This window comes from Cupressus sempervirens, chromosome 3 (assembly GCF_028749045.1).
Source record: "Cupressus sempervirens isolate cs-2001-9-10 chromosome 3, ASM2874904v1, whole genome shotgun sequence".
Taxonomy (NCBI): Eukaryota; Viridiplantae; Streptophyta; class Pinopsida; order Cupressales; family Cupressaceae; genus Cupressus; species Cupressus sempervirens.
Window position 1 is genome coordinate 165,665,707 of NC_143120.1, and position 27,318 is coordinate 165,693,024.

The 27,318-nt window shown below is 36.5% G+C and overlaps 1 protein-coding gene across 1 annotated transcript; it reads right to left on the bottom strand.

Moving 5' to 3' along the window:
• Positions 1–22,913: 22,913 nt before the first annotated feature.
• Positions 22,914–26,101, bottom strand: LOC149565287 (uncharacterized). Its single transcript, XM_089816293.1, has 6 exons — positions 25,926–26,101; positions 25,646–25,775; positions 25,393–25,459; positions 24,789–24,942; positions 24,437–24,686; positions 22,914–23,537 (listed from the first exon to the last, which is right to left on the bottom strand). The coding sequence occupies exons 1-6, from the start codon at positions 26,099–26,101 to the stop codon at positions 22,914–22,916; spliced, it is 1,401 nt and encodes a 466-aa protein (XP_089672419.1).
• Between the last annotated feature and the right edge of the window lie 1,217 nt (positions 26,102–27,318).

Below are 27,318 nucleotides of genomic sequence, written 5' to 3' on the forward strand. Positions count from 1 at the left end.
TTTCTATCTTTTTACTCTCTTTTTCTTTTGGCATTTTTTTCAACTATTTTGGACATCAAGACATCCTAGTTACCCTATTAGATTTTACATCTTCTTTTATGCTGATCAAAATTAGATACCAAATTCAGCAAGGAAAGCAAACCCAACCTCTCTTTGACAAGTCACTTAGAAAGGAGACAAAAGCTTGGCTTGATCCATTTAATACCACTTTTGAATCACCTCTCTCTTTACTAGGAGCCACACACATTATTTCTTTAACCATGTATAGTGTAATGAAATAACTTGCACAATAGAAGAAATAATATGAAATATTATATAAATACTTGATAATAACTGAGAGTAGCAAGCCACTTCGAGGGGAAAAACTTCAAATATCTCCAATGAGAACACACTTCACAATATGATCTTGAAATAAGACTAACAACCTCCTATATATACCTAATTATGCTTAGGTTGAATAGACACAACCCTATATAACACCTAGGCCGACCTACCTACCTAAATAATAATGATAATATGACTTAATTAAGGATTAAGATAGCTGCAAGTTGACTGTCCATAACCCTATATACACCAATATTAAGGGTGTAACATGCCCCCTCTCTTGAAAGAAGCATTTTCCTCAATGTTAACCAAGTGTGGATTCTTTTGAATGAACTCCTTATCCTCCCATGTGGCCTCTTCAACTATGAGCTACCAAGTGAGGTTCTATTCCTTAGCTTCTTCGTGCGTGTTTCAAGAATGCATTCTGGTTCCAAAATTATTCTTCCTTCTTCATCAAGATCTACTAGTACTGTTTGAGTAGGAATATTCTACCCAATTACCTTCTTCAAATAAGAAACATGGAAAAATGGATGTATCTTTGTTGTTGGTGGCAACTCAAGCTTGTAGGAAACACTACCAATCTTTTGCATGATTTGGTACAGTCCATAATATCTTGGAGACAACTTATTATTCTTTTTTTGTTGCTTCATTGATATTTATTTATAAGGCTATAATCTCAAGAAGACCCAGTCCCCAACTTCAAAATTTCTTTCACTATGATGTTGTTATGCTTGTTGTTTCATTTGATTATGTGCCATGGCTAAATTCTCTTTGAGTCTTGAAAGTACCTATTGTTGATGAAAAAAGTGGTCCTCTACTGTCTAAACTCTTGGTGATAGCTTTAGTGATGATGTGATGGAAGGAGGATGATACCTATAAAGTTCCAAAAATGGAGATATTTTTGATGAGCTATGAAAAGAAGTATTGTACCAACATTTTGCAAGAGCTAGCCAATCTACCCATTGAGATTGTTTTTCTAAAGTGAAAAAATATAGATATCATTCCAAACATTTATTAACAACCTCAATTTTTCCATATGATTAAGGATGATATGAAGAACTGTGAGCCAATTGAGTACCCAAACATGAGAATAAATCTCTCCAAAAGTGACTAGTAAAGATAAGATCACGATCATTAAAAATAACCTTAGGTGTACCATGTATCTTTTGGATATTCTCAAAGAAAACTTTTTCCACTATACTTGTTGTAAAAGGATGTGATAATGTAATGAAATGTGCATATTTAGTGAGGCAATCAACTACTACCATGATGACATTATGACCTTTAGATTTGGGAAGCCCTGTGATGAAGTCCATGGATACCTCTTCCCAATGTTGGCTAGGAATAGATAAAGGTTGCAAGAGACCTGGTGTCTTAATTGTTTCCCCCTTAATTCTTTGACAAACTAAACATTCAACCACAAAGTTGTGAACATCACCTTTTAACCCTTCCCAAAAAAAATCTTGCTTGACCCGATGATATGTCTTCAAAAATCCTGAATGACCATCAATTGGGGACTCATGTAGTTCTCTGAGAATCTTGTGTTTAAGAGTGAAATTCTTGCAGAGATATAAGCACTATTTATACCAAATAATATCCCCCTTTAAACAAAACTTATTTGAACTACTAGGGTCACTTTTTATTTTTTGTATGAGATTACTTGTTGTGACATCATTTTTCCACTCTTCTTTGGCTTCTACCACCCAATTTTCTTGTAATATTGAAAGGGCACACAATAAGACTTCATCTTTTTCATCCTTCTTGGAAAATGCATCAACCACAATATTTTCCTCCCATTTCTTGTATATAATTTCAAAGTCATATCCCAAGATCTTAGTGACCCATTTTTGTTGCTCTTCTAAAGATAGTCTTTGTTGCAAAAAATATTTTAGGCTATCATGATCTATCTTAACCTTAAAGTGTTGACCCATTAAATAAGGCCTCCATTTTTTAACTACATGAAGGATTGATAGCATTTCCTTCTCATAAATAGGTTTGAGTTTATTTTTACCTTTTAATTGATGATTGAAAATCAATTGGTCAACCTTCTTGTATAAGAACTGCTCCTATCCCATTTCCAAAAGCATCACATTCCACAATGAATTCCTTGGTGAAGTCTAGAGTGACAAGCACTAGAGTTGTACACATAGCCTTCTTCAATTGCTCAAATGCTACATTAGTAGATTCATTCCAATTAAAAGAATCTTTCTTTAATAGAGTGTTAAGGGGTGTTTCTATATGACCATAATTCTTCACAAATATTCTATAGTAGCCTGTCAACCCCAAGAAACCCCTTAGCTTCTTAATGGTTTTTGGAATAGGGCATTTCATGATAACCTTAATTTTGTTAGGGTCCACCTTTACTCCTTCATGTGAAACTATGTTTCCCAAATACTCCACCTCCTTAAGACCAAAAGCACACTTGGATGACTTAGCATAGAATTGATGATCTTCGAGAAATTATAATACTTAATCTACATGCTGTAAATGTTCTTCCCAAGTCTTGATATAAATTAATATATCATTAAAAAACACTAACACAAACTTTCTCAAGAACTTCTTAATAATGGAGTTCACCAAACTTTGGATTGTATATGGTGCATTGGTAAGACTGAATGACATCACCAAAAATTCATAATGACCCTCATGAGTTTGAAATGATGTTTTGGAAATATCTTCCTGCTTAATACAAATTTGGTGATAACTTGATCTAAGATTTAACTTGGTAAAATACATAGCTCCATTTGATTAATCTAGAAGATCATCAATGACTACAATATGAAACTTATCTTTAATAGTGTACTTGTTGAGAACTCTATAATCTAGACACATGCACCAAGTTTCATCCTTCTTATGCACCATCACAATAGTTGAGGAGTAAGCACTTTGGCTATACCTGATAATTCCCACCTCTAGCATTTCCTCAACAATTTTTCTGTCTTACTTTTTTGTATGCGTGGGTACCTATAAGGTTTGATTTTTAGTGGCTGGCTCCCTGGAACTAGTTGTATGGCATGGTCATGATCACTCTTAGGAGGAAGTCCTTTAGGCATATCTCCAAGAATCACTTAGTGATGATCAATTATTACTTATAAATTTGGATGAGTAAGTGTATTAGATTGAGAGACTTATAATGAACATAGCTGGGCCACAAATCCATCCACTCCTTTCCTAAGAACATTTTTCATTTGATAAGACCTTACCATCTGTGGGGATTTTGCCTTCGATCCCCTTAGCTCCACTTTTCATTGAAATTGCATGAATAGTTCATGGAAGTTCATCTCAATTTTTCCCAATGTAGTAATCCATTGTACTCCCAAAACAATATCTACCACACCCATGGATATCACATACATTGGGGTATCGAGTTGATAATCTCTCATCGATAATTTAATGCTATGAAAATTCCTTGAATAACTACTTGTGCCCCCATCTGCAATCAAAAATTGAAACTTTGGGGTTGGATATATAAAATAATTTAGAAGAGTTGCCAACTTTTTGTTAATGAAATTATGAGTACTACTTGAGTTGATCAACACTGTTACTTTCTACTTGTTTAAGAAACCCACTACCTTGAGAGTTTGTAGTGTACTAAAACTTGAAAGTGCATGACAAGAAATGATTGGTTGAGAATCATGTGATTCCTCACCTAACTCCCTATCCTCCTCTGATATGGGATCATCCTCTTCTTCCTCATGTGGATCTTCAATATATAACAATTTCTTTCCACTAAATTTATGTCCTCGACTATATTTGCTATCACAATTGAAACACAATCCTTTTTCTCTTTTCTCCTCAATTTGTTGTGGAGTCAACCTAGTAGGTTGAGTAAGATAAGGTGTTGAATAACCTTTTTCTCTTGCCATATTAGCCCCTTTCTTTCTAGGAATCAAGAACTTCTCCTCTACCTTGTGTGCATATATATAAGACTCATTTTTTGAGCTAGGACTAAACATGTGTACCTCATGTTGAGTGTGATCGTTTAAACCACTCAAGAATAAATCATTCAAGTTCTCCTCTATAATTGTATCCACTCTTAAGGATAGATTTTAGAATTTTTGAATATAATCCATAATTGATCCTGTTTGTTGAAGCTTAGAAAATTGGCTAAATAAGTTTCTTGTTACACTATTGCTATATTGTGCTTGGAGTTCTTTTGTAAAAAATGAACATGATACAATAAGACCCATTTTTCTCCTATGAGTACAAAGCCAATGATATCAAATGCATTGATCTAATTCTAGATATAAGGAAGCCATCGCGACCTTTTATCCATATGGGGTTTGGTGTACCTCAAAAAAATTATCCTTTAGATTTATCCATGTTAGAGGATCCTTGCCTTCAAATTTGTGAATATCCACCTTTGGAAAAAAATTTCTAGATTCCATACGAGTATTGAAATTTGTGTCATTATTAGTTGACTTGAAGGTTTCACCTTGATTTCTTGATAACTCCTTTTTTTCATTCATATAGATGCTTAACATGCTTCGTATATCTGATGTATCTCCTATCACACATATCCCTCTTAACCTCTTCCTTGAACTTACTTATTTCCTCATTGGAATTACTATCCTTTGTTGTTTCCCAATCTTGATAAGAAGATTTCCCTAGTGAGGTAGCATTCTTTTTGCCTCTTGTTGGAGGCCTTGTCATGATGGAAACCAATATTTTTAAAATAAATCACACAAATGAAATATAAATTCTCTGATTTATTTATTTATTTTTTACTATAACTTACTAGGGCCAAGATACCCTTACTTAGGAAAAATCCAAAAAAATTGGCAAATTTGCTGCCTTGAAAGCAAATTTTCCTAATTTTGTAATAACTTGCTTTTTTTTGCTTCAATTTCTCCAAGCTTTGAAATTTAGGCTCCTCTACTATGTATTCAAAAAACCAATACAATTTATGTTCCAATTTGGTATGATGTGAGATATATGTAGATCTCAATAAATTATGTAGAAATCATAATTTTGCAATAATTTGCTCAATTTTTCAACAATTCCTCTTAATTTTGGACTATAGGTTCTTTAGTATAGTTTTCAAAAACCATTTACAAATCTTTGAATTTTTTTCTAAAATATGAAGGTTATGCTCTTCCCAAGATCTCCCCAGTGTTGAGAAAAAATCTTGCCTCTATGGTGCCAAGATCATGCTCTGATACCACTTGCAATGAAATAACTTGCACAATAGAAGAAATAATATGAAACATTATATAAATACTTGATAGTAACTGAGATTAATAGGCCACTTTGAGGGGGTAATCTTAAATATTATTAATGAGAACACACTTTACAATATGACATTGAAATAAGGCTCACAACCTCCTATATATACCTTATTATGATTAGGTTGAATAGACACAACCCTACATAATATCTAGGCTGACCTACCTACCTAAATAATAATATAATAATGATAATATGACTTAATTAAGGATTAAGATAGCCACAAGTTGATTATTCATAACCCTATTTACACCAATATTAAGGGCGTAGCATATAGGAAAGAATGTGACAAGAAATTGAATGACCTCTTCATGAAAAATAAAATACTTAGATGCATCAAATTAGAAAAATGAGCTTACATGAAAGAAGAGGCAAGCCACTTTTCTCAACAAATCAATTCCCAAGTCCTTGGAAATGGTTCACCTCGAAGATCACCATGCAAAACTAGAGATGATTAAATTCCTAGGTCTTTACATAGTAGACACGTCTCACATGGATCTCAATGTGGAAATGATTTTGAACCTGATATTATTGAAGATGAGATCCTAGAATTTCAACAAGATAGATATTTATAAAGACCCATGAATAAAACCTTGGAACAAAACAGGGATCAATATTTCACATATCTAGTTTCCCAAGGAGTGAAACTACCAAATGTTGATAACTTGATTCAAAAGGAGGAACCTACACCTTTGGAGAAAATGGAAAAAAAAATTGAGCAAATAAGAAATTTTTTTTCTTACTTAAAATAGAACAAAGGAATCTCAATACATCAATTTTTCTTGAGTCTATATGTTCCTTACCTTTTGACAAAAGATTATACACACTTCCCTTTCCACATGATTTTGATATTCCCAAATATGACAAGTATGTTGCAAGTGGGGACTCTCATTATCAAATTAGAAAATTTTATGCTTTGAATATGGGGTTTATGCATGATCACACTTATCTCATGAGTCTCTTTCCTAGGAGTCTTAGTGGCCAAACTATGGAATGACTCACCAAGATATAACCCCAGTCAAGTAATTTGATCAACTTGAACAAAGATTAATTCAACATTTCTCTTACAATAATCAACATGTGGTTACTATGCTTGACTTGTGAAACATTAAATAAAAGAAAGGGGAATCCTTAAGATGGATGAAATTGTACTCATATTATCTAAGACAAATCCATGAGAATGAGAAAATTGATATATTTGTCAATAATATTATACTCAGATTGCACTATGAACTTAGGAAATGACACTTTGCTACATTTGACTTTATGATAGAGAGCATTCTATGCATATAAATTTTTTTTGTTAAAAAGGGTAATATTGCAATGAACAAAGATAAGTCCAACAATGCCAATAAAAATTCTTACAACAACAAAGGAAAAAAAACCTTAGAATAAGAATAAGCATGCGGTGAATGATGGTGTTGTGGATACATCTAAACCCAAGGAACCTATTTTTAACCTAAATGGTGCTATTCAAACAAAAAATGAGAAGAGGCTTTCACTTAAACAAATCTAATGATTCTAGAGGAAAAATTGCATAGGTATCAAAAACTAAGTGTAATTTAACACATTTGGGAGATTCATATTGTTAGTGTAAATAATTAATTATTATTACACTTTACTTAAGTTTACTTAGGTTAAATGCATTATTTTATTATTTTTCATATAAACACCTAGGAGTATGCTTAGTTATATGAGTTGTCTTGTTGACAACACAAGAGTTTGCATAATCATCTGAGTTGTCATGTAGACAACATAGTTGTTTGTAATATAATGAAGCACATGGTGTCTAAAACATCTTTTTATAAGATACACCTCAGTATTCTTATCCTCTCATCATTGCACTAACTTCTGTGCTCAATGGAGGATAATCCACTCTTGGTGGACATGTGCTTAGTTGTGAGGCTTATCACATTGCTAACTCCTAGTCATTCTAGATGCCTTTATATACAAACACTTCTAGTGTGTATTGTACATATGATATTCTCATTGTTTTTATCTTGATCATCCGTTATTGGTCCATATTGTGCTAGTGTTTGAGCTTCTTGATCTTGGTGTTATTTTTCCCTAAGGCAAATTCTTACATGGTATTAGAGCTAAGGGAGCTTCTCTTGACATAGCCATTCTAGACCATTTTTGCTTCAACTCTTGGAGGACCATGATTCAAATCTAAAGTATCTGTTGTTATTGGGAGTGTCTAGAGCCAAAGTGGACCTCACCATTACATTCAGAGGATTGATTCGATGAATTCTAACTATAAATTTGCCTACCCTAGGCCATAGTCAAATTTGAGGCAATTATTTTTTGCAAACTAGAACCTAAAGGCCCGATTTGCGAAATTGGTATGATCTCTTTAGATCTATGCAATTAATTTTTTAGATTTGAATATTTTTGCACTTTTACATTTTTGATTTTTGGATTTACATTTTATTTCCAAAATTATATGAAAAAATTGGCCTTTTAGGCTAGTAGGATAGATTTTTTTTGTAGGACAAGATCAGAGCTTTCTGGTGCAAATCATATATTGGCACTACATTCAGAAGGTCAAAAAACCCCCAAATTGACTTTTGTTTCATCAAAATTAGACATCTGAGGTGAAATGTAGAGTCATTTGATTTTTGGAGGTGTGATGGTGGTGATTCAGGAAAAATAATTGCAGAGGTGATTTTCAAATAGTGATATCTCTCTCATATAGACACCTTTTTCCAAGAAATTTTTTGTTTTGTTTTGGGGTAGAATTTTGTGATCTTACACATTGGTGTAGGATGTTTGAGATCTCTATTCTTGAATTTTTCTGCAAATCACAAATCCAAATTTTTGCAACTTCAAAGGCTTAGTTCAGACTCATCTTGACACATATTTAGGTTTCCTTTTTTTTTAAAGTGCATAACTTTTTGTCTGCTTTCCAAATCTACAATCAGATTATAGGCTTGTGTGGTTAGAAATACCACTTTCAGAAATAGGTCCTTTTTTGCATTATATTGGTTTAATTAAACTTCAAATTTGTTGTATATTTGAGCTAATTGTTAATTACCAGATTTGAACTCCAAGAGGAGGTTGTAAACATCAAAATTATAAGTCCACTTTTGTCCATTTTTATAAGTGGCCTATTATAAATACACTACATATAAAGTACCTAAAGCATTCATTTGGAGGGGGGGAGTTCTTTGATTGAGTGAAGGGGGGGGGGGGGGGGGGGTGTATTTGTGTTCTTGTGTCTACTTGATATTGTGCTCTTTCTTTTGCATTATGGGTTCTTTTTCTAAGTTAAATCTACATAATTATGCTAAATGGAAAGAATAGATAAAGGAAGCATTAGTTGAAAAAGGTTTACTATGTTATGTAACTAGTGTAGCAAAGAAACCTAATGATGATGTTGATGAGTCTTGTAAAGAAGACTGGGCATCAAAACAAGAAATGGCCCTAGACCTTGTTAAAAAATATATTAGATCCTATAAAATATGACATTAGGAACCTTAACAATCCAATAGAAGTTTGGGATAAACTTGAAGCATTGTATGGGATAGTAGATGAAGATATGGCCTACACCATTGAGGACAATCTTCTAAAATTGGATCTTAGGAATTTTGACACCATCAAAGATTATCTTACCCAAGTAGACATGTATAGGGCACAACTTAAGGATTGTGGTGAACCCATCAAGGATGAAATGTTGATCAAACATGTGATGACTCATCTTCCTCTTGAATATGCAGCTTTTGTTTCTAGTTATAATATTCACAAGTTAACAATAGGTAGTGCCTTCACTAAGCCTTCATTTGAGTCATTTTTAGGAATGCTGGTCTTAGAACATGAAAAATTAGTGATTATGAGAATTCTCTAGTCTTCCAAGACCAAAGCCTTGGTAGCTAATCAAGGGAATCAAGGTGGTAAAAATTTCAACAAGAAGCAAAAGTAGTGGAAGGCTAAGCCACAAGATGAAACACAATAATGTTCCTCTAGAAACCAATATTCCTCCACACAACAATATTCTTCACAAAAATTCAAGTATATTTCAAAAAAACAATAAGGGGAACAACTTCAACAAAAGGGAGAAGAAAACTTGTGTCTATTGTAAGAAGAATGGTCATGATGAACATGAGTGTAAGGATAAGAAAATTGATTAGTTGCTAAACTTAATGAGGAAACATAAAATTGATGTGCCAAATTCCTATAAGGATAAGGGATATTCATCCACTTCAAAAGGAAAGGGACAAGCTTTGGTAGCAAGGACAAACAATTATGAGGAATGGGTTCTTGATTCAGGAGCTACACATCATATGGGTGCTTCAAGGGAGCATTTTTCCTCTTTGAAACCATCACATGTACCTTACATCTATGTGAGAAACAACACTAAAGTAGAAGTTGAAGGAAAAGGAAATATTGAGTTGGACAATGGAGTATTCAAGGATGTTCTTCATGTTCCCAACCTTAGCATCAACGTCCTTTCAATCCAACAAATCACTCACTATGGATGTGGCAATAAAGTGGAGTTCCTTCCTGATTTAGTTGTGGTGAAAAATCTAAAGGATTCTATGGTGGTAATTGGAAAGGCTAATCATGAGACTAGACTTTATTCTTTTTCTCATTTTGTGCCTAAGTCCACTTCCCTTGCCTTGTTAACTCACTCAAATTCACAAAGTAAACTATGGCATGAGAAGTTTGGGCATCTCAATTACCGCTACCTTCAACAACTTAGCAACAAGGATATGGTCATTGGTCTATGTCAAGTCAAGTATTTAGAGGGTGTATGTATAGTTTGTGAAGTAAGAAAGCATCTCAAAGAGAAGTTTGAGAAGGGGAAGTCTTTAAGAGCTATTATTGTTCTTGAATTGGCTCATAGTGATGTAGCTGGCCCATTTCTAGTACCATCATTTGGAAAGGCTCTCTATGTTCTCATCTTCATTGATGACTTTTCATGCTACACTTGGGTATTCTTTTTTGCTCATAAGAGTAAAGTGTTTGATAAGTTTATCACCTTCAAAGCTCAGTTGAGAAGCAATCAACAAAGCCATCAAGATGCTATGAACAAATAATGGAAGGGAATATGTGAACTCAAGGCTTATAGACTTTTGCACTCATGAGGGTATTGATCTGCAACATTCAGTTGCATGCACTCCACAACAAAATGGTGTTGCTGAATGAAAGAATAGAACCCTTAAGGAGATGACCATTTGTATGCTACAACATAAGTCTCTAGATCAATTTTTTTGGGTAGAAGCCATGTGTTGTGCCAATTACATCCAAAAAAGAAGTCCCGATAAGGCCTTAGATAGAATTACACCTTTTGAAGCTTGGTGTGGAAGAAAACCAAGTGTAAAACACTTTAAAGTTTTTAGTTGTCTAGCATGGGCAAGGATACCTCCACAAAGATGAAAGGCTTTGGAACCTCAAAGAAAACCTTCTATATTTGTTAGATATCCTGACAACATTAAGGCATAAAAACTCATGGATCTAGAGACACATGAAATATTCTTTGAGAGGAATTTTTAGTTTAAATAAACTTGTCCAAGTTTGGCTCCTTCAAATCCTCCTTCCTCCATCATGGAAAGTGGTGACAGTGATGATAGTGACTTGGAAGATGATATTCCTTTAACTTTGACTCACAGGACACCACCTTCATAGGGTCCACAAGCAGTTGAGGATATTCCCTCTTCGTCTTCCACTAGACCTCATTGGGCACAAAAAACACTTGATTCAACATGATAGGATGATATTCCTTCTTCTTCTTCCACTATGCATCATTGGTGGGGAATCCTTTAGATACTAGGAGGATAAGATCACAACACAAATCATTTCCACATGCTTATATTGCCATTTCATTTGATGCACAATCATTTAAGGAAGCATCGGGGGTTCCTGAATGGGACAAGGCCATGGAGGAATAATATAACTCTTTAATGAAAAATAACACTTGGGACTTAGTTCCTCTTCCTAAGGGAAGAAAGTTGGTTCAGAGTAAGTGGTTCTATCGAACCAAGTTTACAGTGGATGAAAGTGTGGATAAGCATAAGGCTAGACTTGTTGCCAAAGGTTTCTCATAGGTTCCTAGTATTGACTATATAGAGACCTTTGCACCGGTAGCTAAGATGAACTCCATTTGATTGACAATAGCTATTGTTGCAACTCATGGTTGGGTTATTCAGTAGATGGATATGAATAGTGCATCCTTGAATGGTGATCTTCTTGAAGAGATTTTTATGGAGTAGCTACAGGGTTTCATTCAGGATACTACTTTGGTTTATAGGTTGAAAAGGTCTATCTCTGGCCTCAAGAAGGCTCCTTGGGCTTGGTATACCAAGATGGATTCCTTCCTATTCTCAATAGGATTCACTAGGTGTCATTTAGATTTGAATGTCTACATTCTTCAGAGGGATGACTCCCACTTGATACTCATGCTTTATGTAGATGACTTGATCATTACAAGAAGTAATTCTTCCATCATTGCTAGTGTAATTATTTATTTGCAAGATAGATTTTCTATGATAGACTTGGGTTTAATTCATTATTTCCTTGGTATTGAGATCACACAATCTTCAATTGGGATCACACTTTGTTAACCGAAGTATTCTCTTGATTTACTTGCTCAATTTTGTATGAGTGATTGTAAGCCTACGCCTACTCCCTTTCTTTTAGGTGTTAAGTTAGAGGCCAAGTATTACTCTCTACCTGTTGATGCTACATTGTACAAAAAATTGGTTGGGAGTCTCATCTACTTGACACATACATGCCCCTGACATAGCTTTTGTAGTTGGCATGGTTTCTCGCTTCATGCAAGAGCTACATGAGCTTCATTGGAAGGGTGCCAAACACATCTTGCACTACATTCAGGGTACACATACACATGGGATACACTATGCAATAGGTACTGGACTAAAATTGGTTGGTTATAGAGACTCTGACTATGCAGGGGTTCTTGATTCTTGCAAGTCTACTTCAGGTTACATGTATCATCTTGGTTTTAACCCAATTGTTGGTAGAGTAAGAATAAAAACACTATTTCTCTTTCTTTAACTGAGGCCAACTATCAAGGAGCTATCACTATGGTTACAAAAGCTATTTGATTACAACATATTTTGAAGGAGTTTGGATTTGACATATCTCAACCCAAATTTCTCTATTGTGATAATTAGAGTGCTATTGAGATCTCAAAACATCCAGTTCAAAATTAGAAGACCAAAGATATTGAGGTTCATAAGAACTACATTAGAGAGTTGATTCATGAGTAGGTCATTGCATTGTAGTATTGTCCTACAACATAGCAGGTTGCAGATATCTTCACCAAACCCTTCATTGAGGTCAAGTATCTTCATTTGTGAGATCTCTTGGGGGTGCAGGATATTTTAGAAAGGGGAGTCCTTTAACTTATCTCTTCTTTCTTATGTGAGGATGAGAGAGAGTAGGGGGTGGGAGAGAGAAAGGGATGGGAGAGAGAGTGAGTGAGACAGAGTAGATAGTGGGAGAGGGAGTGGGAGAGAGAGAGTGAAAGAGAGAGAGGGGATGGGAGAGAGAGATAGAGAGAGAGAGTAGGGGATGGGGGAGAGAGAGTGAGAGAGAGTAGGTAGTGGGAGAGGGAGTGGGAGAGGGAGAGCCATAGAGAGAGTAGGGGACAAGAGTGAGAGTGAGAGAGAGTAGGCAATGGGAGAGGGAGATAGATAGAAGGAGTAGCCCAAGAGAGAGAGATTAGGAGATGGGAGAGGAGAGAGAGTGAGAGAGAGTAGGGGATGGGAGAGGAGAGAGAGTGTGAGAGAGAGTAGGGGATGGGAGAGAGATTGAGAGAGAGTAGGCAATGCCAGAGGGGAGAGAGTAGGTAGTAGGGAGGGAGTGGGAGAGAGAGGGGGGATGGGAGAGAGAGTGTGTGTGAGAGAGAGTAGAGGGTGGCAGAGAGAGTACATGATGGGAGAGAGAGAGTGCGAGTAGGGGATGAGAGAGAGTGTGGGAGTGAGAGAGAGTAGGGCATGGGAGAGAGAGTGAGAGAGAGTAGGTGGTGGGAGAGGGAGTGGGAGAGGGAGAGTGAGTGAGAGAGAGTAGGCGATGGGAAAGGGAGTGGGAGAGGGAGAGCAAGAGAGAGAGAGTAGGGGATGAAAGTGAGAGAGAGTAGGTAGTGGGAGAAGGAGATAGAGAGAGTATCCCAAGAGAGAGTAGGGGATGGGAGAGGAGAGAGAGAGGGAGTAGGGGATGGGAGAGGAAAGAGTGAGAGAGAGTAGAGGATGGGAGAGGAGAGAGAGAGAGAAGGAGTAGCCTGAGAGAGAGATTAGGGGATGAGAGAGGTCCAAACAATGTGAGAGAGAGTAGGTAGTAGGAGAGGGAGTGGGAGAGGGAGAGTGAGAGAGAGAGGGGGATGGAAGTGTGTGTCTATGAGAGAGAGATTAGGGGATGGGAGAGGAGAGAGAGAGTAGTGTGTGAGAGAGAATAGGGGATGGATGAGAGATATTGAGAGAGAGTAGGGGGTGGGAGAATGAGAGAGAGTAGGGAATGGGAGAGAGTGTGAGAGATAGAGAGTAGGCAGTGGGAGAGGGAGAGTGAGAGAGAGAGTAGGGGATGGGAGAGAGAGTGAGAGAGAGAGTAGGTAGTGGGAGAGGGAGTGAGAGAGGGAGAGAGAGTAGGGGATGGGAGAGGAGAGAGAGTGAGAGAGAGAGTAGGGGATGGAAGAGGAGAGAGAGTGAGAGAGAAACTTAAGAGAGAGAGAGAGAGAGAGAGAGAGAGAGAGAGAGAGAGAGTAGGGGATGGAAGAGGAGAGAGAGTGAGAGAGAAACTTAAGAGAGAGAGAGAGAGAGAGAGAGAGAGAGATTAGGGGATGGGAGAGGTCCAAACAATAAGAGAGAGTAGACATTGGGAAATGGAGTGGGAGAGGGAGAGCGAGAGAGAGAGTAGGGATGAGAGAGGAGAGAGAGCAAGAGAGAGTAGCTTGAGAGAGGGAGAGAGTAGGGGATGGGAGAGATAGATATTGAGAGAGAGAGTAGGGGGTGGGAGAATGAGAGAGAGTAGGGGATGGGAGAGAGAGTGACACAGAGAGAGGGTAGGTAGTGGGAGAGGGAGAGTGAGAGAGAGAATAGGGGATGGGAGAGAGAGAGTACATGGTGGGAGAGGGAGAGTGCAAGAAAGAGAGTAGGGGATGGGAGGGAGAGCATGAGAGAGAGAGTAGGGGATGGGAGAGAGAGAGTGAGAGAGAGAGTAGGCAATGGGAGAGGGAGTGGGAGAGGGAGATAGATAGAGAGAGTAGGGGATGGGAGAGAGAGAGATTGAGAGAGAGTAGGGGGTGGGATAATATGCGAGAGAGTAGGGGATGGGAGAGAGAGAGTAGGTGGTGGGAGAGGGAGAGTGAGAGAGAGAGTAGGGGATGAGAGAGAGAGTGAGAGAGAGTAGGCAATGGGAGAGGGAGTGGGAGTGGGAGAGGGAGATAGATAGAGAGAGAGTAGCCCAAGAGAGAGTAGGGGATGGGAGAGGAGAGAGTGAGAGAGAGAGAGTAGGGAGAGAGAGTAGGGGATGGGGGATGGTGGGATAGGGAGAAATTATTTTTCACATAGTGTGTACGTACTATAGTGCATATGTACTATATGAAAACACCAAAAAATGGTCATAATGAAAATTTAGGTCCCTATTGATCCATATTCTACTTTTTGTTTGCTGTGTATTCTATTGTTCTAATAGAAAACATGGGTTTCAAAGTGTTGGAAGTTAGAAAACACTATTTGAAGGCTTTTTGAACATTCTTTCATTCTATTTGAAGCTAGAAAACACCAAATTCAATCATTGGATACACTATTTGAAGGCTTTTTGAATATTATTTCTATAGAAAAGGTTAGTGCAGTCCTTTTTAAATATTCTTTGTTATTATATAGAGACAAATTTGATTATAATTTGACATGTTGTTTAATATATAGTTAATTTGTTGAAATTTGTATGTTTGAATGAATTATTATTTAGAAATGGTTAGAAATTTGACAAGTTGTTTAATATATATTGTGTATTCATTGAAATAATTGTAATTTGTATATGTATTTGAATGATTTGTAATTTAAAAATTGTAAGTAATTTAGATGTTTGAATAATTTGACATATAGAAATCATCATCATGCCAAGGAAGAAACCAAAAACTCAAACAACATAAGAGAGGGAGAGAGATTTGGCAATTAAAAGAGATAAAATGAAACTACTACATGAACAAAGAAAATTGCAAAGCAATAATGAAGAATTGTCTTTTGAAGAGGAACAAGAACCACCAATACAAAGAAACAAAGAGGAAGAATTGGAAAGACAAAGAGAACGAATGAGACTATTATGCTTAAGAAGAAAATTGAATTGTGAAGCTATACCATCTTCTAATGTTGGAGTCATATCATCATGTCATGTCAAACATACACTAATTTGTATATCTAATGATGTGCACACTCCATCATGTCATGTTGAAGGCACACCATCAACATATCAAGTAGGTGATATTCCATCTTTTGCATCTTATTGCCAAAGCACATCATGTTTGGTTCAAGGTACAAAAAGCACCCAACCTTATGTTGATGTTCAAAATTTTGATGGAATGGAAGAGATTATAACACCTTCTAGAATTCATTTTAGGAGACCAAAATATTTGATTGATATTGATACTAACATTTTGAAATAAATGCTTGACAAGATTAGCAAGCGTACTTGTCAAAAAAAAGTTAATCATATGTGGAGATTATTCTTTGAAGAATTAAATATTATAGGTCAATGCAAATTATTTGTTGAAATGATGAGGAATTTAAAATTTAGGCCTATCAGGAAGATTCTTGGGTTAAGAACGATGGACGATTCAAATGAAAAAAGTATTGTAAAGAATCTAATGAGTGCTTATGACAAAGTGGGTTCTAAATCACACAACAAATATAGTAATATCACAAGACAAGTACTTACATCGAAAATAGTAAGTACCCAAATGAAGAAAGCTTGAGTCATGAGAAAGATAAGAAAAACATTAAAAATCGATAGAGGTACTCTAAGGAGAGCCATGCTAAGACATGAGAGATTGGAAGATCCAAAAAAAATGAGTTATGAACATTTAGCGGTAGACTACTGTGAAAGGATAAAGAAATTAGTGAAGCTTTGAAATCATTGATCGAAAGTTTTTGGACAAATAACACATGTGCTTCTCCTAATCAAAGAGATGTTGTAAGAAGGAGGATTGGTAGCCAAAATCGTGACCCATATGCAAAACATTTTTTGGACTCAACTCAAACACACTTTTTTTCAAAATTTATTGGTATGTATCCTCAAATCCAAATAAGTCAAAGATTTTTTGAAATGGGTAAACCTTTTTATGCGAAGGTAAATCACACATGTACAACTTTTTGTTGTAGGATACATATTGAATTTTCAAACCATTTTGATGTTTTTAGGCATATATGTGTGTTTTTGCACTCTAAGTTTGTTTTGTAGGATTGTGACATGAATGAGCCACCTAGATTTTCAAGTGAATTCATATCCAACATTTTATGTGAAATAGGGGATGGCCAACAATTTAACAAGACATCATGCTTAGATGGTACATGCTTATTTTGTGATTCTTTGCAACTTTTATCAACTTGTGAGCATATGGATAGTATACATGCAATTAGAAATGAAATAGTAGATTACTAAAAATATAAGATAGTGACATATGCTCTAAAAAAATGGGAAATAGGGTAAAATATGTGATTTAGTTATTGAAAATATTCGGTATGAGTTCATGAAGATTTTTCATGAAAAGATTATTTATGAGTATGCAAGGCATACACATAGAGCTTGATGGCTAGATTTGCAATTCACGTTGTGCAAGGATACATTTCCACTAGAGACCATTGTTTTGGTTGTAGACTTAGTAGAGAACTACACACTACAACCACAAAATGAGGTGCAAGCAAAGTATTATACTTATCAATAGGTTTCCATATTTGTTTGCATAACATTTATGCATTCACCTAAAAGTACAGAGGATGACCAAAAGATTTTGAAGGAGTACTATTTTTACATTAGCGATGATCAATCACATTCTACAAAGTTCGTACATGGTTGTTTTAAACTATTTTATGGAGATTTGGCTAATAGGAGCATACCATATCCTCAACACATTATTTGGTCAGACAATTGTGCATCTCAATTCAAGAACGCATGGATGTTCCATTGGTTGAGTAGGATGCACAAGTTGTATATAATTCAATATATGTGAAATTTCACAAAGGCTAGTCATGGAAAGGGAGAGCACGATGGTGTAGGCACATGCATCAAAAGAGCCTTAGCTCATGAAGAAATAAAGTAAAAAGATAGAGCAATATTGATAGATGCAAAATCCATCATCTAGTGGTGTAACGCTACAATGGGTCCAAGTAAGGAAGGTGAGTCTACGGTTCATAGATTTTTTTGATTGATAGATAATACTAACATTGCACCATATGAGGATTGTCGCACACTAATAGGATCAAGTGAGTTACACTCTTTTAGAAGCTTTGATGCAGGTTCATGGAGTATCCACACACAAAAAATGGCATGCTATTGTCCATCATGTGCAGAGAAAAATTGGGATGAGTGCAAGTCGACTGAATGGGTGGACAAATGGGATATACAAGTTTTGGACCCAACTGACACCTATCATCCCCCATAAGCACTGGAAATAGTAGAGGTGGATTTTTCCATTGACTTTGACCACTTGTCTGATCTAGTGCAACCTGGTAATATATATATATATATGTATGTATGTATGTATGTATGTATGTATGTATATCTTTGTAATTTCAATATGTAACTTTATAACTGTTAAGTTTCAGGATTTGCACCCTTTACTGAATGGGAAAATATTTAGTAACACTTACTTAACATGGGATTCACTTGACTATGTGGGACTGGACAGTGAGATGAAACCTCTGGATTCTAGGCCGGCTCCTATTGAATCTCTCAGTGATAACCTCTTGAAACTTACAGAAAACTTGAGGGAAAATGGGAAGAAGTTACTAAAAACCAAAAAAACTAAACCTTAAGTTTTAAAATAAGGAAGTGATACACCAAAGAGGGTTATGGAAATGTAACCCACATGTAACAGAGAGGATAATATAGCTTTATGAAACACAGATGAAGCACAACTTCCTGTAAAGGCTTGCACAAATGGTTTATAATAAGGGTTTCCACTGAAACTACAAAAAGGGAGGCAAACTAATACCTTCCTTTGACTAATTTCACCCAAAACACATGTTATAACCTGCAAAAAAACTTATTGTTCTACACAGAGGTGCTGAAATGAGACAGAATACAAGGAATAATGAAACATTCACAAGTTAAACTATCCAATCATTTTGAAATGCACATAGAAATTGTAGAAAGGAAAAGGGCTCATTGATAACTTCACCAAGCATAATCACACTGTTGCAACCTGTATTACATCTCCAGAAATGAATTACAGACTCTGTAAAATGAGGTCCAGGACTTGGAGAAAAAGCCACAAAACCTCTATCCACACAAATCAGAACCCCTAGAATGAGTTGAAAGACTCATACTTAACATCTTTTTTCAACTACACTTTACCAAAAGCCATAAATGTTGGGTCGGATTCAACCCCAAAGGCCAACTTGAGTCTTTGACAAGACTTCAAAAAGGTGTACCAAATAGCCCAAAAGGCATGGTCTGATAATATCAACAACTGCCCCTCATAAATGTAGCCCCAAAACCTCTGCCAGACTCAAAAAGTCCTCCAAAAGCAATAACTCCTCAACTGTAATCTTCCCCCTTGACTCAACACTTAGTCATATAATTTTGCAAAATATTTGTCTTTTAACCCTTCTTTAAAAGAAATTAAATGTTTATTTCTTTGCACAACAATGCTTACTGAATGATTTATATTTTATAAATAAGATATAAATTATCCAGTATTTATTAATAATTTATTGTAATACGATCTATTCCTTTTATTTTAATAAATATTAATTATTTTATAGAATATTAAGTGATAATCGAATCAACTAATATTCCATTAAAATAATTAATACTTATTAAAATAGCACAAATAAATCATATTATAGTAAATTATTATTTTTTTACAAAGAAATAAATTTAATTGAACCTTTTTAAAAGAAATAAAAGAAAAAAAAATGCAAAAAAAATGAAAAATTGCTAAATATGGGTAAAAATCCCCCCCTTTCAAAGCAAAACAAAGACAATTGCAAAGGGAATAAAATCCCATGGAAAGCCCTTCGGATTTCAAAATTTTATAAACAACAAAATAGGGCATAAGAAGGCTCGAATACCCTAGAGTGTCATTCATTTTTTACATTCGCAAATGCGAGAAAGAAGAGCTCTTGAAACCCATTTTGGAGCTGTGGCTAGGAGGGTTTCTTGGAGTTATTCGCTGCCATGAAGAGTTTGATGGTCGTCGTGCTTGAGTTTCACTACTATTTGAAAGTTGAAGTCATCATGAGATGTATGTGTTGAAAGGTAACAAAAAATTCTGATGTTATGTTCTTTCTCCTTTTGATATACCTGTAGATTTGAATGTTTTCCCATATGAATCATATCAGCATCACCTTTGAAGTTAATTCCATTGTCTTCATACTCACTTTGATATCCTCCAACTGCTTCCTCGAACTCATCAATTGCAAGCAGCTTGACACCGTTATGTCCTTCAACTCTTTCTCCAAAAGTTTGTGAGTCTTTCAGGCTAGCCTCCTCATAGATTAAAATCCTTTTTTCAAACGTGTCACTTTTCTTATTCACAAATATCCTTGTCCTTCAAAATGCATGTAGGCTGTGTAGATGGCAAGTTGTATTCATCCATCTTTGAATCCAATCTGATATGTCCATTCTTGCATAGAAAGATCTTGATTGGACTTGTAACTCTGTGATCAGATCCAGTTCCTGCAAATTTTTTGCTGACAAAAACATGCAGTTCATGTCCCAATGACTCTACATGTAGAATGGGGAGTGTGTTATTAAGTCCATTGTCAGTAATTTCAGCACTGATTGTATACCACAAATAATCACTTGAGTCTTCAGTTGTATATATTTGCTCCAGAAGGCCAATATTTGTGAGTAAATTATTTCCCCATACTCTTAAATTGTCAGTATACTGCTTACAATTTGTTCATGTTGCCTTGTGATCTTTATTAATAAGCTTTGATTGCACAACAGTGGATTGCATGGCAATCTTTGTTGTGTTGAAGATCACATTATTACAATCAGGAAGAATTCTCATAGACCATGCAGGCAAGCTATATGTATTGCGATTAAATGTTGTATTGAAATTAGAAGTATCATTGATATTAACAAGAAATGCTGCACAGGTTCCTGATTCCATATAGTAAATGTGTGTGTCTAATTGAGGCTCGAGATCAAGGTAAACAGGTCTGAGTTGGCTAAAGCACTTTCACAAAGTTTAATTGCCTTATGTAGCTCTTTTAGATGGTTCCATTTTGGTTCCCTCACCATTCGTATTTGATGAGGAAGCCATGCCAAAGCTAGCTGGGCTGTTGTACAATTATGCTTCTTTGCAATGAGACAAGTTCGAATAGAAATTCCATTTCCTTTTATTTTAATAAATTTTCAGGTTGAAACTTTCAATGTATTTTCTGGCTTCAAATTTTGATGACAAGCTTGCATTGAATGGAAATAGTTAGCCCCCGAGATAAGTTGCTGTTAAAGCTGATGATCTCGAACAAGAGACGATACAGAGGCTGATATAGAAATGGTGATCACAGTATTAAAAAAGCTGCATCTTCCCCACTGGCTTTCTGCTCTTTATATGCATATGTTATTCTACAGTACCTCTGTCATTTATCACACTTTCGCCTTTCCAACTTATAGTTGCGGTTACATAACCAAGCTGTATATCAGCACCATGTCTTGATTGATATTTGCTTCAGTTTCACCTTTGTTGAATTAAGATTCGAAACTTGGATTCCATTTGCATATGAGGTTCGAGCACGGGCTCGTGACACTCACAAATGGTTTTATTTCTTTTTAACATTAAATGTCAATATCACTACTCATTTTCCTTCATGATGGAATGCATTGACAGATAGACGATATAGTCATAGAGGTAGGTAGTCATTGCTTAGATCCCTCGGGATCTAACATCAATTGCCTTATGTTTTTTCAGTTACTGGAGAGCGTGGAGCTCAGAGCTGGACAAGTGCGGTGGGAAAAGAAACCATAACCAGTCAAAGCAATAGGCAATGACTGGTTATCTCTATTCCTATTTTTTTTCATGTATATATTTATCTGTTAGTGTATTTCTTGATGAAAGAAAATTAATCAGTTATCCTCACGGCTTGTGTGAGACTTTCTCTATTCAGCACATTAATCCATTTCATATTGTAAAATGAAAATTGTACATATCAGTGATGATCTATACAATGAACACTTGTATCTCTTTTGCGCATGGTTTCATAAACAATTACAAAATGATAAAAATGAATAGAAACAAATACTTTCTTTTGCAATGTTTTGTGTGATGTTACTTCTTAGTCAAATTCAGCATGTGAAAATTTGGTAACATTTTTAGCAACTTCTGCTGTATGTCTGCCTGCTTGACATTTGACCAGTTTGCTTTTAGTTGCTCTTATTCCTCGGGTCCAAAGTCTGATTATGCATCCTAGCACCTAGACCTGACAAAAGCGACTCCTGAAGTTGCTGGTTCAGTTTTGAATGCATGCACGTGGGTTTAATAAGACCAAAAATTGTTATTGGATTAACGGGTGTGCAGGGTCAGAACTCAAGTATCAACTTTAGGAGTAAAAAAAAATCGTCATAGTCAACCATTTGGTTGATGTATGGGTGAATGTGTGGGCTTGAATGGATGCATGTATGCAGCGTATGCATGGGTATGCAGATATGTATGGCTGGCAGCCAGACATTTATTTGCAGCGATATATGTGTGCGTATGTATGTGTATGTTGGATATATGTGTGCATTTGAGTACACATATTTACGCATGCATGAATTAAATGGGTAGGTATGACGACTTCCACAACATAAACTAGCAACTCAACTGAAAAACACTACAAACAAAATAGGAAACTAACCTAGAACAGAAATAGAACAAAACTAAAATGCAGACGCACTTATTGAAAACAAGGGAAACTAACTTATTATGTACAAGGCAGGACTGAAAATCATACCTCAAAACATGGTTTGAGGTGGATCCTATTCACAGGGATCGGTAGGACGTCTCCTTCCATGGTAGCTAGTTGGTAAACATTGTGTTGTTTACACTTAGCAATTTGAAATGGCCCATCCCATATCTAATCAAATTTATTGTGTTGGACGGGTCTACTCTTGAGAATGTCCCACTTTAGTACCATGTTGCCAACATGGAAATCTCGAGCTCGAGCCCTCTTATCGAAGCTCGTCTTTATTTGCATTTGCTAGTACTCCATGGTCTCCATGGCCTTTTTCCTAGTTTCTTCCAGCTCCATCAACTGGGCACACCGCACCAGCATAGGGTCACCTTCCTCAAATAAAACCAACTGTGTAGCAAGATCAAGTGCTGGTAATTCTGTCTCAATTGACAATCTTGCCTCTTTCCCATATACGAGCCTATAAGGCGAGTTTTTGATGATTTGTTTTGAGGTGATTTTGTCAACCTTCAATTTTGAATGCCAATCTCTTTGATTATCTTGCAAATTGCGCTTGATGATTCTTATCAGGTTCTTGTTGGAAGATTTCACTAATCCATTTCCTTGCGGGTAATAATTCGAGCTCGTGTTGAGATATATTCCATGATGAAAAGCCCAATTAGTGACTTTCATTCCAATGAAAGCAAGTGCATTATCTGAGATAATGGAATCCGATACTCCAAATCTATTCACAATGTCATCATAAAAGTTTGAGACTGCTGATTTATTTTCCTCCTTTAGTGCTGCCTCAGTCCAGCGTGTGAAATAATCGGTGGCTGTAATGATCCACTTGTGACCCGCACTTGATGGAGGGTTAATGGCCCCTATGAAATCAATGCCCCACTTTTGAAAGGGCTGTTCGGTCTTAATTGGCTACAAGGGCAACGCTGGCAGCCCCTCTTTTCCTGCAAACATGGCGCATTTAGCGCATTTTTTGATGTGTGCATGACAGTCTTTGAATAAATCAGGCCAATAATAGCCAGCTTGAAGAATCTTATAGGCTATTGTTCTAGGAGAAAAATGTCCTCCTGAATGTCCATCATGAAATTCATGCAATACTTGAGCAGTTTGATCCGAATCTATGCATCTGAGAAGGACTCCATTGAAGTCTTTTCGGTATAGAATATCATTTATCAGCACGAAAGGGGCTGATTGCAAGTGATAATACCTTCACTTTGCTCGATCTAAGGTGGCTGGACATTGATTGGTTTTTAAAAAATGGATCATATCCTGTAACTAGCTTGCTGTTCCATCATCGTTTCCAGTAGCACCGATCAGTAAAATAACATTTTCTTGCTCCTCTAGCTCCGAAATATCCTTATCTATGATTTTCTCGCACAAACCCTTCCCTCAAACCAGCGGATATCTACGTCATATTCCATGACACATGTGATCTAGCCAGCTCTTTTCTCATTCAGATCTCTACTCAGGAGAAACTCTTTGACGCTTGGATGCATGACATGCAAAATGACTTTGTTATGCGTCAGCAAGTGCCTGAATTTCTTAAGGCTTTTTACAATAGCAAGGACATGTTTCTCAACAAAGCTATACTGCTGTTTGTACTCTTCAAGTCCTTTGCTAAAGAATGCGATTGGTTGTTCCAATCCCTCTACATTTTTATGTACTAGTATGGCTAAAATCACATCATGACCACCATATGCGTAAAGAATAAAATCTTTACGAAAATCAGGATTGACTAGGATGGGTGATGCTGCTAATACGTCTTTAATGGCCTAAAAATTTTCTTTGGCTTCCTTCGTCCAGGTAAAAACTGTATTCTTTTTAAGCATGGCCGTTAATGGTTTGAGAAGTGCTGCAATGTCAAGCAAAAACCTCCGCACAAAATTGATGCGGCCAATGAAACTTTGAAGGCCTTTTTTGTGTTGTGGTAGAGGTAGCTCCAAAATTGCTGCAACTCGTTTAGGGTCCACTGTGATACCTGACTTAGATACAATGTATCCAAGTAATTTACCCTCATGCACAGAAAAAATACTCTTTTTGGGATTTAATGAGATGCCAAACCTTCTAGAGCGTTCAAAAATCTGTCTTAAATGATTAATGTGGTCTGCTATTTTCTATGAATAAATAGTGACATCATCCAAATAAACCAAGATGAACTTGTACATCAGGTTGCTGAAAGCCATCTCCATGGCCTTCTGAAAGGTAGCTCCATCATTGGACAATCTGAATGGCATTCTTTTATATGCCATTGTTCCCCATTTTTTTGTAAATGCTGTTTTGAACTGATCTTCCTCCTTTACCAAAATTTGGTTATAACCTGAATAACCATCCAGCAAAGAGAACCTTTCAGCCCCTGATACACTTTGCAAAATCTGTTCCATGGATGGAAGCGGGTGTCTATCCTTCAGCGAGACTCGATTCAAGTCTCTAAAATCTACGCACAACCGTAGCTCCCCATTTTTCTTCCTTATCGGGACCAAGTTAGCAACCCAACTTGTGTGTTTGATAGGAAAAATTATCTTACTCTTGATCAATCTGAAAACTTCTTTTTGCATCAAAGGTTCCAGCTTTGGATTAATAGGCCTTTGCTTTTGTCAAACTGGCTTAGCTACTGGTTTGAGTTCTATTATATGCTGTGTCAGTCCTGGATTGAACCCTTTTAAATCGCTGTATTGCCAAGCAAAGACATCACTAAATTCTTGAAATAAATGAAGAAAAGCTTCTTCCTCTTTAGCTGAATTTACCTTGCCAAACTTAAGGCATTTACCTGGTGCAATTTCTAGATCTGCATACTGGTTTTCTTTGACCAGGAAGTTGGCTTTTCCTGGTCTGTGCTGATCATTATAATTAAATACGCTTTCCAGCATTACTAAACCCTTTGGTAACTTGTTGTTTTTTAATTGTATCACCTGATCACCATACTGATCTTTATATCTCTGCTGGTTAGAATTGGCAAAAACATCTTCTTCTAGAAAAAATTGTAGAATTTGTTCATCGCTGTCAAAAACTTATCAACTAACATCGTTATCAGGAACTGAAGGCCTGGTAATGATTCTAATATGACGCTGACCAATATGAGTGAACACACTGTTGACAATGTCATATCGAGCTCCTATAGCTGCCAGTCTATTGGCATGCTGGTTTTCTTTTCTAGGAATAGCCAGTATATTAAATGCATCAAAATTTTCAAGAAAATCCCAAACACGATGTCTATAAGACTTTAAAATGTCATTTTTTGTAGCATTCAGACATCTGATTTGATTTACTACTAGTTCACTATCACCATACACCCTCAAGTACTTAATACCGTGCTTTCTTGCCCATTCTAATCCCTGAACTAACCCTTCGTACTCTGCTGTATTATCGGTGCAAGAAAAAATGAATCTAAAAGTGCCATAGTACCTATCATTTTTGGGTGAAACCAGCATGATGCCTCCACCAACACCTTGTTTACCTCTTGAACCATTGAAAAACATGCTCCGTAGCTAATCTTGGGATTCTCCCAACTGATTCACTAGTTTGACCAGATTGGGAATAACTTCACTTTGTTCATGTATAATGTAGGTCCCCAAGTCAGCATTCGTCATATGGTAAAACTAGTTTTCATATGTTTGACTTGATGCCCATTCATCAAGAAGAATATCTGGGACATCATCTAGATGGGTTCAATTTTCAGCAGTTGTATGACATTCTGCTTGGTCAAATGCAAGCAGGTTCGCATTGACAACACTAGGAACATAAGGCTCTATGTGGTTTTTCGCAAGTAACTCCGATTTGATCATCACTTTTGTGCCATATCTAGTCCTAAAAAGCATGTGGGACCAATCGGATGATAGGTAACCACCAACCTTCGCTGTGAAATCTCTAGACAAACAAATGGCAAAGTATGGAGGTAAATCTATAACATAGATATCTTGCTGGATGGAAAAATTAGGACAGGCATGAAGGGTGACACTCACATCTCTAATCATGCCTATAGTACCTACGGATGTCCCATCAAGCTGAACAACACCCTTTTCAATGGGTTGGTATTTTAGTCCTAACTGTTCAGCTATCTTTTTTGGCATGACTGAGCTTGTAGCTCCACTATCTACCATATAGTTATGGACTAGTTTATCGCCAATAATTAAGGAATGATAGAAAGGAGGCAATTTTATTACCTTATTTGGTTCCGTGGCAATTTTATTGCTGTCCTCCCCCTTTTCATCAGCGCTAGTTAACACCACTCTTGCTAGTTCATTCATCACCCTTGCGAGATTTGCTTCATCTGAGAGAGCCTTTTGCAAGATATTCGCCTGACCGAGGATGGCCAAAGTCTCCCACATTGACATGGACATGTTCATCTTTTTCATGTTCTCCAAAATATTAAATGGCGTAGCGAAGTGTGATTTCTAATGTGCTTTAACAACACCATGCTCCATTTGCCTTTGAATGGTTTCCTTAGCGACAGGAACGTGAGTGTCTCCCACTGCATTTGTGGCACTTGATGATGGTTCAGCAGTATCAGGCAGTCTACCCTTATTTGTTGTTTGCTCTATTTCAAGGGCTCTCTTCTTAGCTCGGGTATTTGCTGATATTGTTGAGTCATTATTGACTGCACAAAACTCATCTTTCTGCCAGTTAAGGAAGCCAGTTTTAGGAGTAGGTGCGTCATGCTGCTGTTCAGGTGCATCATAAGTGGCATTTTGCTATC